Source organism: Centrocercus urophasianus, unplaced genomic scaffold (assembly GCF_019232065.1).
Source record: "Centrocercus urophasianus isolate 14NV4802_14NV808 unplaced genomic scaffold, USGS_Curo_1.0 seq_10, whole genome shotgun sequence".
Taxonomy (NCBI): Eukaryota; Metazoa; Chordata; class Aves; order Galliformes; family Phasianidae; genus Centrocercus; species Centrocercus urophasianus.
This window is the reverse complement of record NW_024884142.1, coordinates 81,486,849-81,503,961: the sequence shown is the minus strand read 5'-3', so window position 1 is coordinate 81,503,961 and position 17,113 is coordinate 81,486,849. Positions and strand designations below refer to the sequence as shown.

General features: G+C 43.6%; 1 protein-coding gene across 2 annotated transcripts in view; it reads right to left on the bottom strand.

Moving 5' to 3' along the window:
- Nucleotides 1–8,097: 8,097 nt before the first annotated feature.
- HHAT (hedgehog acyltransferase) overlaps nt 8,098–17,113 on the bottom strand; it is a 147,166-nt gene continuing 138,150 nt past the window's right edge. For both annotated transcript variants that reach the window (XM_042824838.1, XM_042824848.1), the window contains one exon: nt 8,098–10,241. In XM_042824838.1, the coding sequence (XP_042680772.1) occupies nt 10,144–10,241 (98 nt within the window). In that variant the 3' untranslated portion in view covers nt 8,098–10,143. The remainder of the gene's footprint in view (nt 10,242–17,113) is intronic.

Sequence of the window (17,113 nt, the reverse complement as noted above, 5' to 3'; positions counted from 1 at the left end):
TAAATTACTCCAATAGTCCTCTCCATTTCCAAAACAGACATAATTATTGTGTGAACACTTTTGTGTTATTGGGGATCCAAGCCCGACCTATCACAAAAGTGTTTGTTTTGAAGACTTTATTTTACAGTGCAACAATGCTACTGTGAATTTACCTGCAGCCGTAATTTGTTCCGAGCTGATTGTTGAGTGTCGTGTAAACATATTTGATGTGTAATCCCAGAGCATCTCCATAACTGGATTTAAATGCCTGATGTCAGCAAAGCAGTTTGGGGCTTTCACTTGCTGTTCTGAAAGGCTGATGTCTTTTTCCTTTCCTCCCACTGAAGGTGTGACCAGACATAGAAAAAGAATCCTTTTAGCTGTAGATGAGAGACATTCAATAATCTTGTATCAGGATGAACTGCTATATAAAGAAATATGGAGTTTTCTAATGAATGTGTTAGACTATTGTACTTACATACAATCAATATTTGTACATCTGTTGGAAACCCGTCTGCGTTTCGGTATTTAGCCACCACTGCATGGACACTTTATTGATATGCAGTTAATGCAGTCGCTTTGGAGCTTTTAAATGTATTTCACTTGGTTTTATCCTTTCCAAAATCCACCAAATATTCCTGTTTCTTTTTCTTTGCATTTGTCACTTTGTTCAATGAAGCATGATCAGACAAAGAGAACGAGTAGATACTATTTTTGTGGTCAGCAAAGCAGCTGCCAATAGATAGACAGTGTGTGTGCACATACACACTGTTTTGGAATGTTTCAGTTACAAATGCAGCCACCTACATTAATGATATCCCTGTTAAACATTTTTAAACAAGCACAAATAATATTTGTAAAAAAAAAAGTTTAATTTTATTTATTATAGTAATAAACTATTTTATACATTATAATTGCTTTGGTGTGCTTTTTAATGGGTTGAATATGTACTTTAAGAGTAACAAGGAGATTTTAAGTTAGTCTCTAGAATTCTGGCTTGCCATTTTGTTGCTGCTGTTCTGCACCCAGAGCACTGTTGATAGAAAAGTTTGATATTACCATTTTACTTGTGAGCAGCTCAGGTTGTTTCCTCTGAATTCTACCTTCTGTGTGTGTCAGTACAACCATGATTTACAAGTGCAGGGCTGCTGTAAAGTGGATTCAGGTGTTCTGTGAAGCACAGTGGACTCCAATCTGGACCAGCTGTCTGCAAATCCATACTAAAATCACTGCTCCTGTGGGCCAGCAACCGATCTGGATGTGAATGTAAAGTTTTACTCTTCAGGACTTCAGCCTGTGAACTTTGCAGCCGTGTTTGTGCTTCATACTCCAAAGCATGATCTTAGCCTGTCGCCTCCTCACGCTTCATGAGATTGGGAACCTAATCTTCAAAAGGACAGCTATAAGACGTAAGCATTCAGGCTGCAGAGCTGAGGCTAAACTGTACCAGGAGCAGCCGAGGAGCTCAAGGAGGAGCTCTTTTTACCTTCGTTCCTGCATCCACTGCAGAGTGCGCTCTGACAGGACCTTCAGTTGTTGATATTGCTCAATGACCAATGTGAAAGTCTGCTTTATTTTGTCTAAAGTTATTATGCATTCCCTGTAATTGCTAGAACAGAGAAAATTTCTGGAGTGAAGGTAGGTACTTTTAATTTTCTTTTTATTTTGAGGTCTCCAAAAGCTGTTGTTCCCATTCTCTGAACTGTCCGTTTTACTCTTTGTTCAAGCTCCTCGTGCATTCTCAGCAGCCTCCCTGGTGGCATTGTGAGCTTGACTTAACACAGAAAGCAATTTTGCCCTAATCTGTGTGTTCAAGTGGGAAGGTTCACTTTCTGACTCAGCCCCAGCCTGGTGGGCACAGCTGCTGAGCAGGGCAGGCCTGGGCCCTAGCCCAGCCCTGTACCTCGTTCACTGCACCTGGGTGTAATCACAGCACCACAGCTGAGGCTGGTGGGGATCTTGGGATATTTGTAGCCCAGCCCCTGCTTGCATGAAGACATTCAGAGCAGCCTGACCAGGCAGCTTCTGGATGTTTCCAAGGAGGAGGCTTCACAGTCTCTGGGCAGTTTTGTGCTAGTGCTCTGGCGACCTATGAAGCCCTGAAGTGCTTTCTGGTGTTCAGAGGAAACTACTGTCTGCCACTGGGCACCAGAGAGAACAGCCTGGCTCTGTCCTCTTTGCACATTCCCTCTAGGAGCAATGGATGATGTACTGATGGTGTTCCTCTGAGCCTTCTCTCCCAGCTGAGCAGCCCCAGTCCCTTCCTCATCGGGGAAGAGCTGCAGTCCCTTGATCAAAGGTAAGTGGAGATATCTTAAATTCTCCAATATGTCTGTACTTGTTTTGTATTGTTGGGCCCAGAACTGGATGTGGTATCTGAGGTGTGGCCTTGCCAATGCTGAGTAGAGAGGAGGGAGCACTTCTCTTGACCTGCTGGCGATGTTTTGCCTAATGCAGCCAAGAACACCATTATCCTGCTTAGTGGCAAGGCACACTGATGGTTCATGTTCAGCTCTGTGGTCACCGGGATCTCCAGGTCTTTTCTGCCAGGCTGCTTTCCAGATGGGTGTCCAGCATGTCCTGATACACAGGGCTGTTCTTCTGAGGTGCAGGATGACAGTCTTCTTGTTGAAATTTGTGAGGGTTTTGTCAGCCCACCTCTAGCAGGAGGGACTTTGTGCCAGGAGGGAGAGATCTCTTGGCCTCGTGGTGCTCACTGTGGTGCTCACTTCCCTTGGCAGCAGGAGCAGTTGCCTCTGAGGTAGGGCTGTTTGTCCCACTGGGCTGAGGAGGATGTAGTCTTGCTATGGTGTTTGTTTCTGCCAGTGGTGTGAGTGGTTTAGTTGCAATGGGTGCGTAGTGTAGGGGTATGTGACCTGTGTGATGGTATGGAGGGACTGGGAAAATAACCTGTGCTATTCGTGAAGAACAGTAAGGGGGGGAGGGGGGGGAACCAGAGATCTGGAGAAGGCCGGCTGTGGCTGTCAGCAGCAGACAGGAAGGTGCTTGTGCACAATACGCTGTACAGATTGTTTTCTTTTTAAATCGCCTTTCCTTTTCCATCCTTGTTCTCCCTTCTTTATTACAGTTGAGTTTGAGTCCTTGTGCAGCATGGCTGCATTAAAATTTCAGTCATCCCATGGCACAGGTGTAGTTTTGAAACAGCTGAACTTGTTAATGGCAAATCCTTAGCTTTTACCCCTAGAAATCCCACCTGATAGAGATGTAGGTAATGAGTGCAGAAGCGGCCTTGGGGAGCTTACTTCTGATGTGATCAGCTCTTGTCCTCTGCTGTGTTCCTTTTATTTTATTATTTTTTAACTTCTTTTGCTTGCATCACTTGCGCAGTTTTCCTTACAGTGAGAGAGGCATGCTGGTTTCTGTCCCCGTGAATTTTCTGTTGAGTTTTACAGTTAAGCAGAAGGTATTTTAGAAAGAAACAATGATAACGGGAAGGATTATCAAAAATTGTCAGCTGTGGCATAAGGATAGTCAAGAGGGTTAAGCTGATCTGTATGTAGCCTCAAGCCAACATAAATTATTTGTTTGGTTTTCCTCCAGCGTGGTAACGTTGCACATGCAGCCATATTGAACCTGGCTACAGGAAGCGTGGAGACAGAAATGGAAACTGAAACAGCTCAGCTGAAAGCTAAATTGAAAAAAGCACCCATTAGGAAAGTGTGCAGAAAGTGTGTGCGAACCACTGCATGAAATTACAGTTCAGGCTACAAGAATTGTAAATGGCTCTGCAAAATTGGTGTGGTCATGTTGCATTCGTGAGCAGCAAATAAAGCAGTCGGGTGCTTGGAGCTGCTAGAGAGGCTGTTTGCTCTGACATTGTGCCGGTGACTGGGTGTGAGGAGAAATGAAGGTCGTGGCAGTATATGGAAGAGGCATAAAATGTAGCAAAAGCATAGCATGGGGGGTACCTCTCCTGGCAGATTGAATGTGCTTCATTTTCTTTGTCCAGGAAAATTGGTTGTGGAGGAGATCTAGCTGTGTGTCAGGGGAGCATCTGAAAAAAGAGAAGAGCATTGAGTGAGAGTGCAGCCTCTAAAACCCATCAGTGGGGCAGGCAGCAGGGAAAGAGCAGAGCAGCTGATGTAAGGAAAGCACTGGGATTGGAGAAAGCAGGACTGTCTGCATGGGGGGTGGTTGGGCTGGGGGTTGTAATGGGCTGCAGCTGCCTTCTAAGCTGCTGATGCAGCTTCCTGGTGGAGTGGAGTGTCCAGATTCCCTACAACATACACGGATGGCTTCAGGGGCAGGCTTTCGGGATAGTGGGGATGTGGATCATTATACCCTTTGCTTGCAACTTCTGGTGATTAAACAGTGGAGTCCTGGTGGAATTCTGTGATGATTGGGAAGTCTCAATGATGCTTTCCCCAAAAAGCTTTCCTATGAGTGGGGTTGTGAGGAATTGTGCATGTTTGTTGTCACTGCAGCAATGAGCAGTGTCATTTAGAGTTTTTGACTGGTGGTAGTGGTGACTACCATGTGTGGATGAGTGGGGAGAAGCAACATTCCATTTTGAATGATTTTCACACTTTCTGATCCTCATGTGTCAAGTTTGTACTTAACCTGCAATTGTTCTTGTGTCACTGGTTATTGGCGTAACTCTCAAGGAAAGCGGGGCTCAAGAAGATTTTAGGTGTCTTAGGTTCAATGGGCAGCATTTGGCAGGATTTGGTCAGAGTGAGGAACTCTGACAAATAACTTGAGCAAAGGCTGCAAAAAGCTGGCCAGAAGTACTGATGATGGCATGTCAGGTGTGGTTGAAAGGATGTCTCAGCTGACAGGATTTGAGCTTCAGGATGCTTAGGTTCCTGGAACCATTGCTTTTGCTTCTGGGCCAGAAGGGATGCAGTCAGAGGCCCTTGTGCTGAAGGGTCTCCAAGTTCTGTAGTTGGTTTTCCCCATAGTCTCTTCCCCCGTGCTTTTGCATTTCACGTCAGCATTTGTGGTGGGTCTGCAGAGCCCTGGCTGAGCTGGGTTGTGCTGCTGCTGCCTGGTGTTGGAGTCTGGGCCCCAATACTGGGCCTTAGGGCAGGCAGTGAGGCAGGCAGTGAGGCAGGGGGAGGATCGCAGCAGTAGACCGAAACAGAGATGTGACAAAAGGAACAAATTATTAGCCATCTCAGCACAGAACTACCACAAGAAGAAAGAAATCTGAAACTATAATTTAGCAGTAACATCATTGAAAGAACTGTCTCATAAATGTGTATTTTTATCTCTACAATTTTGATTACTTTAAGGTAATGGTCCCATATGACCAAATCCTTAGAGCAACCTTAACCCTTCCAGCAGCAGTCTGAAAAAGTTACCTGCCACTTCTTTCCAAAGGACTTTTCTTTTAAATTCCTTCATCAACAACATGGACATTTCTGGTCTTCAAATATTCTAGTGTTTCTAGTTGTTCTATTTTTGCCATGTAATTTAGATGCTCCAAGGCAGTAACGCAGGGCTATCAGTTCTGTGGTCCGTAACAGTTAATTAATTCTGTCACAAAGTATCTGTAGAGGAAGTGGTGGTACAATTCAGACTTCACAGGTCATAACCAAAGTCATGTCTCTGCATTATTTCTTCAGTAAGCTTTAATTTTTCAGTGGTTGGATGACGTACCTGTCAGCAGTGATTCACTTCAGCTGCCCAACCGTATGCAGAGCTGCTCTTAAATCCCTGCAGGTAGCGATGTGTTTCTATGTGCTGAGTGCTGTTTGTGAATCCATGTGCTACAGGAGTCCCATTTTGTCTGACCCTTTTCTGAAAGGAGCTGGCACGCCAATACTTTGGGTTATTTATACTTAGACCCGAATAGGATGAAAAGTGTTGTAGCCTGCTAGGTCTGTGAGGAGTTGGCCTCTTCTCCTGGGTAACAGCAATAAGACAAGAGAGAATGGCCTGAAGTTGTGCCAGTGGAAGTTTGGGTTGGATATTAGGAAACATTTCCTCTTAGAAAGTGCAGTGAGGCACTGGCATGGGCTGCCTAGGGAGGTGGTGGAGTCATTGTCCCTGGAGGTGTTTAAGAAATGTGGGGATGTGGTGGAGAAGAGTCTTGGGCTGCCTGCAGGCCAGGCCTTGAGGCCATATGGCTCAGACTCTTTCACAGAACCTGAAATATATGGGTCAGATCCATTAGGCTTTTGCTTTTCCTTTTGTTCTGGGCATTGGTGGCATCCTCTACCCACTCATGTATGGAGCTGACATGCTCCAAGGTCTGGAGTGCGCTCAGGCACACCTGATGCACGTGTGTGACTGTGTCACATATTGGTGTCAGCAGCCCTTAGCAGGAGCCATGCGTCATGCTATCGCGTTTGCTGATTGCTGGAGCAGTTGGCTTCACCCTTTCCTTTTTAGTGCCCCAAGTGCCCTGGTCTGAGGGGATCAGCAGGGCCATGAGCAGGGCAGTCTCAGGAGGCTCTCAGTACAAGCAGAGATCTACTGCTGTGCAGGTTGTCCCTCATTCCTCAAAGACCTCAGCCTCAGAACGCTTCACAGGCTGTATGGAAAGCACTCTTTCAGCTGTTCCTCCTGCATTAAAATATATGACTTGACTAACAAGTGGCAGGGAGAGTGTTTTGCACAGCGCTACCAGGCAGAGCTGCTCTGCAAGGGGGGGGACGGTGAAGCGCAGGCAGCGGCTGCGATGCAGGGTGCATAGCAATCCCCTTACTCATACAGCTCCTGGAGGAAAATGGTGCTGGTGTGCTAAGGAGGTCCGGCTCCCCACAGCCAGCAGGAGCTGCAGCAGCTTAGGAGGAAACAAAGCAGGCATGCAGGAGGTGGGAGGCGGTGTGCTGCTGCTATGACTAATAAGAAAATTGCTGCAGGTTCCCATAGTTAAGCTGTTTTTCTTATGACCTGTGGTAAGCTGGTTATGCCAACTAATCTGCTTTCAGCACTGAGATGTGAAAGGGATATGTGAGCAAAGCCTCACTTGTCCTCCAGTCAGTGCAGAATTAAAGAAAGAGCCACTTACCGTAAGCGATCCCCAGTAATAATTATGGCTGTGAGCGCTTTGATAACTGAGCAGGGGGTTAGGGGATGAACACGTGCATGTGTGGCTGGATGGCTACAGCTTCCTGGTGGCTTTTAAAGCCCTGTATTAAAGCATGCTGTGCTGTGCTGGCTGGCTGGTGTGCTTTTCAGCATCCCTTATAAACTGGATTTGACAGTAGGCATGAGGCCTCCAGGCCTGGCTGTTACCCAGCCACCACCTTTTGTTCTCAGTCAGAGATGTCCTGTGCCTCTGGGGGCCACCAGCAGCAGTGCCCCATTCTCCGGACTGCAGTTGCCTCTCCTTTGGTTCAAAACAGCCAATTCTGACTTTGGAAATTTGTCTCTGTCCACTGTTTCCTAGGGCCCTTAGCCAGCTTTTCCTTAGCATCTGGAAATCATCTCCTCCTATCGACCTGCTTTTTTCCTTAGGTAACTGAGGTCCTTATGTCTTGTTGCAGGCTCTGCCACCTCCACCTCCCTAGGACCGTTGCAGAGGATTTGCCTGGAGGATGGCACTTCTGGCCCAGGTCACGTGAGGAGCGTCTCCAAGCTGCAGGTACGGCTGACTGCGTGCATTTGAAGCACTTCAGGCATCCTTCACAGAGCCCCATGCCTTGCCTACCAGCACTCTGCAAGGAGGGTGGATCAGAAACTTTGTGAGTGGACTTTTTTTCTTAAAATATTTCAGAGTAGCAGGAAAGAGAACCTCTGGAAAGATGGGAGTGACGGAAATCTATATCTTTTATGATACATGTATGAACTATGAGAAGTAGTATCTATTTCTTAAATGTTGCTAACAGTACTTCATGCTTCTGACTGTGGGCCAGGATGGCAGCTGTGGGAAGCGGTCATTTTGCTTGAATTTCTCTCTTGGTGGCCATTCACAAGAAGCTTTGTGTGTCACCTTAGCTAATCTGTAAGTGTATTTGTGTTTTGTTTTGGTTTTAAATTTGTTCCATCAGGGATTGTGTTCCATATGTGCATGAGAGAGATAAACATGGGCAGTTTGCACTGCACATGCTGCAGGCTTCCAGTGCATAGGAGTGTTTCTAAATGGCAGTGAAGCACTTAGGTTTCTTACACCAAACCTGTAGCTTCCAAAGATACAGTTCTCAAGCCAACTGTCAGTTTGAGCTTTATTTTTGGAGAGAGAATACAAAATTAGGAAACATTACAAAGAACTGAGAAAAAGAATACTAAAAAAACAATTGTGGTTCAGAAAGAAGCACAGTCTGGATGACCTTCATGGCCATTTTCATATTGGAGTAGAGCATATTGCAAGCATACAAATTGGAATCTCATCACTTAGTAGCCCCTCATTTCATGCCGTAATGGTAATCGATCAGGCTGAAGAACAGACTCATGACTTTTCAATTCAATGCTAATTGCACTTAATTACAAAGTTTGAAAAACGTTTCAAGAGGGTCTTGGTCTTAGCTCAGTTCTACTCCAAAATGGAGGCCAATTTCCCACCCTTCCAGAAAAAGAGGAAGGGTTTGCTTACCATAAATCAGTCTAGATTTATGCTAGACATCCCTTTGCTGAGGCAGCATATATGGTAAGCCTTATATTCAATGGTATCTCCTAGAAAGGGATTTCACACTGCATTTGTGTGGTGTAAAAATCCTTCCCTAAAAATGAAGGGCTGAGGATGGCTGAGGGATGGGCTGAGTGTCTGGATGGGCAGGGAACTGAAGCCTTTACCCTTATTTCTTCAGGCATGAATGAAGTGTCTGCTGTACTTCTGAGCAGGAGAGACATTGTTCAAATGCAGGCACCAGGCTGAAGCCTGTGTCAGTTTCTTGTTGAAGGGATGATCTTGATCAGACTAGTCCAGAGCTGCATGTGCAGTGGACAGCAGGACACTGAGATGCCTCAGATGGCTTCTGGGGGCACAGGTCATGTAGCAGTTTTGCTGCTTCGGGAGCAGTTAGCTGCTCTCAGCAACAGCTCTCCTTGGGGTTGGAGGCTTTTGTTGTGCCTAAAGGAAAGCGTAGCCTACATGACTGTAGGACATGTTGCTCTTCAATATCTATTTAAAAAGGAACTGACTGGGAGATGTGCCTCATACCAGACATGGGTAAGATCTCCTCCCTGTTGGGAGACAGTGCATGCCACAGCACTCCCACAGCGTTGATGCTTCAAACCATGGCAAGCAGAGCTTTTCCACCTCTTGGCAGCCTCGTGCTTTGGCAAAGACCTGCCGTACCAGGTCTCACTCTGGATAAAGAACACAGAGCTCTGGTTAACTGAGTGCCATTGTAACGGACAATTCTGTTTAGTTTTGTGTTATTTTTAAAGCTCTTAAAAGCTTTAAAGCTAGTGCATCTTTAATTTTGCAGGAGCTGAGTGCCTGTTCACAGAGAATGAAGCAGACTTGCCAGCCAGCCCCTGGGTTACCTCCTTTCATGGCAGAGAAGCACAAGAGGTGAACTCCACAGTTCCTGTGCAAGTGGGATTTGCTCCATCACAAAGGTAATACTCTGTGTTTTAGTCTAACCCAAGGCAGAGAGCATTTAAAGACCAAGGAGCTGTAAGGTCATGTGAGATTAAAAAGACAAGATGTTGGTTTATTTATCAAGAAAAGGCCTAGCTTCATCTTTTTAATAAACAAAAACATTCCTAAAACTACAAAAAAAAGTTCAAATGAAATTGAGAAAAGCAGACTTTGCTACAGTAAGTAGGTAGAAAAGTGCTTTATGGATGAAAAAACTGCAACCAGAGAGAACATCAGCAATATTCTACCTTAAATCAGAAAGCAATCAAAAAGAACTGATGAGCATCCTGCTGGACACGGAGTAATGTAAGTGCAGGGCATGGCCCTGGGTGCCCCTGAACAGCAGCTGAGAGACTGGAGTTTGTCTGAATTGTACAGTGTAGGAAAAAAAAAAAAAAAGAGTTTTTCAGTATGTCAAAATGGCAGCAAACATGAATGTCACTGTTTTACAAAAATAACATAAATCAAATCACTGATAAGGTCTCTTCACTCTGTACTGTAGTTTGTCAGTGTTTCTGCTTAGATGACTGAATTCACAATCCAGAATGAGTGTAATGAGCTTTTAGCTCTCGCCCATTGGTGCGGCCTGGCACGTTCTCCTGCAGATGAGTTGTCCGGGGTAGAAAAGCCCCCACCCTGTAAGCTGGCCCAGGACTCGTGGCTCTGCGTCACTCCTGGGTCACAGCGTACGAATGCTCCCATTCGATGCCAACGTGAGCGTAGCAGTACAGCAAGCTGAGAACAGTCAGCGTTGCCCATGGCCAGCCTATAAATAGAAAGGCAGACAATTCTCATCAGAATAATTAATGGCTGCTTCACGCAGAAATACTCTGAGGGTGACCAACTTATGACGCTTCTAATTAATTTTATTAGCAATTCAGTATCGGAAGTGGAGCCAACACACCAAATTTGAAAGGGGGGATGTTGGATGCCTGAAGCTTCAGGGATGCCCAACCCTCCACAGATGCACTCTTTTCTATTTCCAGTCAATTGAATCAGGTTTATTCCTGTTCTGCATCTCCAAACGATGCTTGCAGCACTAAAGAGGTCAGTTTCAATCTGAAACTTTGTGGCAGGTTGGTCTGTCAAACTGCTCCCTGATGCTTTACGCTGGCTGTGGCACTTCCCAGGCACGAAGGCACGTGTGGCCATAATGCAGGTTGTTAAAAATCAGAGCAAACCCAGCTACCTCTTCTGCGAGAGGCTGGAGAAATCTCTGATTAAGGCTGCTTTGGGTACCCTGTAGCTGGGTGTAAAACTGGTGTATGTTCTCTACAAACTAATAACAGCTAATGGGGTCAGCAAAGCATTGTGCTGGTGCAGAGGAGACAGCCCTATTTCCCCCATCTGCGTGTTAGAATTTTTTTAAACTAAAAGAAATACACTGTCTAATACATAAAACTTTTGCTGAGGAAGTGACATGGTTTGTTCTTACTTCCCCTGCTGTTTAGTGAAAGTCACCTTCTTTCATTCAAGCTTTTAAAGCTAAATAAGTACATCTGGGTGTCACAAGTCAAAAGGTGTACCCCCTTCCAGTGCACTTGCAGATCACTGTAACTGTAGGCTTCTGAATCAGATAAGTGAAACTGCTTTTCTCAATGCTTTTCCCAGCACCTCTGTTCATTTTCTCCATTCTCATCTTAGAATGAAATTTAGAATTCATAGGTTGAGAACCCAAAGATTGAGCCCCAATGTTCTTTTTAAAGGGAGGTTGAAGGAAGGAAGGTATTTCACTTTTTTTTTTTTTTAATGGGTTTTTGTTGTTGTTGACATGTGGACTCTGGTTATGCATATGGCTGGCTTTCTATGTGCCATCGTGGAACCAACAGCAGCTGCTTTTGAAAGGGCTTCTGTGCTCCCTCTTGGAGATAGTTCTGGTCAGAAGGAGCCTGCTGGGAGGAAGGATGTTCCTCAGGGCTCTGTAGAAGGGATGGACAGAAGACAGAGTCTCTTCACCATATTACTCATGAAGTACTCTCCTTTCTGAAGGTATGCTCATAAAGCTCAGTTCCTTCTCCAGTGGAATTGGGCTGCTAGAGGTTGGGTTTTACCTTCACCAGCAAGCTAAAGCCTCACAGTGCTTTGTCTGCAGTAACATTTCACTTGAAAGTATGTCAACAGAGGTAACAAACCCATACCTTCCCTAGCAGCAATATTCTGTCTGCTTTATACAGACAGAGCCAGCAAGTTAAAAGGGGATAGACTCTAGAATATTTTTTGTTTTTAAAGCATACTTTTGAGAATTGTGTTAGACTGATATTAAGCTTTTTTTTTTTTTTAAAAAAACACTTTAAAGATGTGACACAGAAGATATGCCAGCAGTAGTTCTTACAATGTATGACTGGCTTGTTATTGCAAGCCAGGGCTCCACATGCTATTTATAAGAGATTGTGACAGACTATGTATGTATTTAATGGAAATTTCTTCTAGATTCCAGACTTACGATAAAATTCCTCCTCAGTGCCCCTGCCATAGGTTTATGGGCCCTCCTGCCACTGCAGTCTAGTTTGTGGTAATCCTCTTGGAACACGGGGAGTTTCCCCTGTACAGTACCAGGTGTAAGGGACTGCATCCAGCAGATTATCTACTCCTGATCTAATTAAACTGAAAATAAGAGGGAAGATGTGATCCACTACTATGGGAGAGGGAAAAGAATATATTTAAATTTGTTCTTCCCACAGCTGTTCTAGAAGGAGCTGCACAGAGTGGGGTTTGTTTTTTGGGTGGTCCTGCACAGAGCCAGGAGTTGGACTCAGTGATCCTTGTCGGTCACTTCCAACATGGGATATTTTGTTGTTCTATGTTCTGCTTCTCCACAGACCTGCATTAACTCAGTTCCACACCATGCAGACTTGCATGAATGCATCCACATCTGAAAAGTGGCCCAAGGAAAGCTGAAAGCAAGCAGGGGCTCTTCCAACTGTTTTCACCGCTATCCGTCACAAAACAGAACACAAACTTAATGAAAAGACTGAAGAAAGTAATGTTGGTCTCCCTCATTCTGCTCTTACCCTCAAATCACAACTCAAAGGGATCTTCCTTCTGGTGGCTCTTCAGCTTTACATTATCACACAAGTCACTGCATCCTCAAATACAAGTTGCCACCTACCCTGTAACATTCTTCAAATTCTATTCAGAAGTAGACTTGTCTGCATTCTGGATTTGTGTTTCTCTACAAAATCATATAAATTGAATGCACTTTGGAAAGCAACACTGCAAGGGCCAAATGAAGTATTAAACTTAGGCAAACCTAACTAACTTGGTTACTTCTTATTGGAATACAAGTCACATACCACCCTACATCTTATGATCTGTTGACTACCAGCAGTAACTTGAATTTAGGCTCGAAAGCCTAAAGAGAGATCATCATGAGATGACTCAGATTTTCAAACTTTTTTGTGTAAAGATGAATTAGTGTTCATTAACATGTGCTATTTGTATGTCTAGGAACAAATTCTTGTCCAATTTGCAAAGCCAGCAGTGTCTGTATGCTTTACCTGCACCGTCTTCTTTAAGACAGCAGGGTTTTTAACAAAGGAATGCTGGTGACAAACAGTAGCAGAATCACAACCAAGCTCTTCACTTACACAGGTATGTTGTTTCACTAAACTCAAATACAAATTTCATTGTAAATAATACCATGAATGCTGTGCTACGTTATCACACAGCCTCCTCCTGAAGTTTCCAGTCCCAGAGAGGTAGGAGACAATGTGCTGTCACACACAGCTAATCTACTATACAGTAATGTAAAAGAAGCCTGCCAGCAACATGTTGGGCCTCTCGAGCTACCACAAAATACATGAGCACAGGAAAACAACACTGTGTTGATTTCAGCCTGCGAGAGGTAAGAGAAAAAGGCACAGTAATGGCATTTTTACATGTACAGAATTGTCCCACTTGCTGTAGGACCTCTGTGCTGTTTTTAGACACAACTTGGTCACACAGTCTTCAAAGTACAGAGTAGTTATTAAATCAATAAAAGCCAGAGAAAGTTCTCTATTTGAAAAGCTTGACTTCAGGGGCATTTGATTTGGAAGTATGTAAGTTTCTATAAGCCTTGCACTGGGGAAGATCTGTCCTTGAAGAGATCTTCATTTGTGACAGGACGCTGAAGCCTCCGTTCCAGACACAACTGTGGGTAGGAAGAGCAGCACAGGTACTGACTTGTCAGGCATAATAAAAAACAACATCAAACCAGCATTTGAGGACAAGGCCTCTTACCTGCACTTGCTAATATCCTTATGAGTTCATTTCCATTTTCAGAAAAAACAACACATTCCATACTAGAGGTCAGTTGAAAGAAACCTATTATCTGGTCCAACATTTGAAGCAGAAGACAAATACTGTATTATTATTTTTTTAATTTAATGTTCATTTCAGGTGTTTCTCACTTCCAGGTGTGCCACTGCTACCTGTCAGGGCAGGACTGCCTAACAAGATGTATTGTAATCACCTGTGCAGGCTGACAACCACTTGCCTCTTTTAGGAGGTTGGAAAAATGATATGAAAAAAACCTATCTTCAGATGTTATTAGCATTCAACATGCAGATGTGGGACTGGTATCTTCAAAGCACAACAGAGCTGATCCAATTGGCTTATGCAGAATTGTTCCACGGGAAAACATGCATCATGTTTTCCAGCTACTGTGTACACAGAGCATAATAAATGCAGCCCTACGTAATGCTGGGCCGCTGGGTAATACTGTGTTATAATGTATGCTTATTTCTGTTTCTCCCAGAGTTCATTCCTATTCTGAAGGTACTAAATCAGAATATGAAAGGAATGATAATTTTCAAGTAAAAACACTTATTTATGAAGGATATTCTGAAGCTTTACAGTGCACCCTTCAAAATAAAGCATCCAGAAGATAAACAGCAAAACTACCTACCCTTGCAGAGGGGTTCTCCTGCAGATTCCTTTAAAGTCCCTCCACATTCTAATTCCTTTTAATTCACTTCCCTTGCTCACACTTAACCTAGACAGGAAAATGGGCATTTTCGATTATGTACAGAAAAACAGCCAAGCACTGCCTTTGTTTTCTAGTTTAAATAATTTAAACATTCATTCAATAAAGCCATACAATTAAGAAATCTCTACTGAACTGGAACCCATGTTAGTAAACAACTCCAGTCCCAGGTGTAAAGAAAATAAAACAGAAGCAATCATGGAAGTATCAGAAATATTTGCAGTTCACTCAAGTTAGATTTCATGATTACGTATATAAAAATATATTTTATATATATATCCTCTTAAATATATAACGGGGAAGAGAAGGCTCTGTGTGTATATCATCAATGTTCATATTTATCTGAAGGAAGAAAAAGAGCCAGTGGTGCCCAGTGCCATGGCAAGAGGCACAGGACAAGTTACAGCAGCATAATTAACTGATGGAATTTATTAACATGTTATAATTGCCCAACTGTAGTGCATTCCAATCACTCAGATTAACCTCTGTATGCCCTGCTGACCTGGGCTGGCGATGTTCTAAGCTCCCTAGTCTGTCCTTCCAGTGGTTAGAAGTGCAATTTCTCAACAGTCCGTGTTCTTGAGCAGTGTCATTAGAAGACTTTGTGTGCACCATGCTGTAGAAAAGGCTTTAGTCAGGGAAACAGTCTTCATATTATTTAATTCTTTGTAATCTCCTCAAGTTGCAGATACACTTATTTTTTTAATTATTTTTATAATGCACATTTGAGGATAGGCCTTCAAACACAGGAGCCTGCACTACTGCCTGGAGCTGTTCCTCTCAAATCCAGCACAAGTTTAATTACTTGGAAGCTTAGCCTAAAGGCTAATTAAGGCTGCCGGTTCTAGGGTTTAAATTGAAGGGGCTGCTAATTTTTATGATTCACATGTTTAAATTCAACTGTGGTGCTTTCCCATTTAATGGCCATCTTAGGCATTATAGTCTGCAAATAGCCTTATCCTCATGTAGGAGCTTTTACTACCAAGCATTTTATTTGTGTACTTACTTATAGTTCAGCTACCTAGACAAAAACTTCTGCTGATAATGAACTGGCCTGGAACAAAGACCAAGTGCACGGAATTTCACTTCAATTTCTTGACTGCTCTGTGGAAGCACTCAAGCCAAAGACATCAAATCAGCTCCACACATGCATTTGGGAGTAACTACAAGCATGGTGAGGTAAAATGCAGTACATAGAGGAGAGTGAATTAAGTTGCGAAAGAACGCATATGGCAAACAAAGACCTAACATAAAACACGGCCTTGTTGTTTCTCTGCTGCTTTCAGCTTGTGTAGAAGAAGACAAAGTTGCACCACTGCCATGATGAAGGACAGCTCCCATACCTTTTCCCTCCATCCACACTGGAGCACAGCTGGGAGTAAAGCCAAAGGGAACCAGCTTGGGGACTCCAGGCCAACTTTACTAATTGTCATAGACTTTTAGGTGGAGATACTGCAGATTCAAGTGTGAATGAAGAAGTCCAAATATTCAGGAAAATCACTGTAAAACAGGAGGTATCTAAAAGGGAAGCCAAGGAAGTGCTGTAAGGGTGACTCAAAAGCTGTAAAGCACAAAACAGCAAACTGCCAGGTCAAGATCTCAACCTCACTCAGGTACATTGGCTTTAACCACAAAGCTTCCTTCTCAGTAGACATGAAGCACTTTCCAGCTAAGGATATGAACAAATGCATTACATAGTAGTTTGCTTATGTGAATTTTAAATTATATCATCCTGGAGAATGCTTACATCTCAGACTGTCTGAGGAGAACTTACTGCTGCTGAGAAAAACTGAAAATGGAGAGGTAATAAAGAGCATCATCTGCAGTGCAGGATGACTGGACTCAAAAATCAGCACTGCCGAGAGCAGAAAGCTGTAGTCTCTTAGCACTGTCATAATGCAAACAGGTTTCATTTAGAAGATGCAGGAAGAACAGATAGAGATCACAAAAGCTGTGACTTTTCTGCATTCCTACAGAGAGAGTGGAACCACACGTCACTTTAGGTAAAATCATTTTGCCTACATACCTGATGGCACTAAGGAAAGTTGTGTGCTGGCAAGGATTGTCACATACAAGTAACACGTTCAGCTTCAATCCGAGCAGAAAACATGCTAAACACACACACACATTCAATCAGATTAGCTAAACAACTTAATAGGAAGCTCAAAGGACAGGGTTACTGCTTTGAAAAGCACCCAGGGGTGCTTTATAAAACAATTCAATGACACCAAAACCATTTGCATTGCACAAAGTATGCATATGAAATAATAAAAAAAACCTGCCAGTGTTCTTGCTTACAAATGCTGGTAAATGTTGTGCGGATACAGTTACCCGTTCAGAAGATGCCTGCCTGAACAGGTACTCCGTGTTGTCTCTGGAGGCAAAACATCACTGACATCCAACCATGGTATCAGCAGCTCTCCAGATGCTGTATAACCTAAGTCAGGGGCATTAGTTCTCCTTGCACGTCACCTGATGTGAGCACAGGAATGTTGGTAACCTCACTCTGCATTGCTAGAGGTTTTATGGAACGATCCTGGTCTGAAGCATATCAGGTAATCTGGGGTAATTCAGCCCAAACCAGAAGAACCTTACTAGTGCAACTGTTACATTTGAATTAAGAGGTGTTTTTTTTTTGTTTGTTTGTTTTTTGTTTTTTTTTTTTTTTTTTT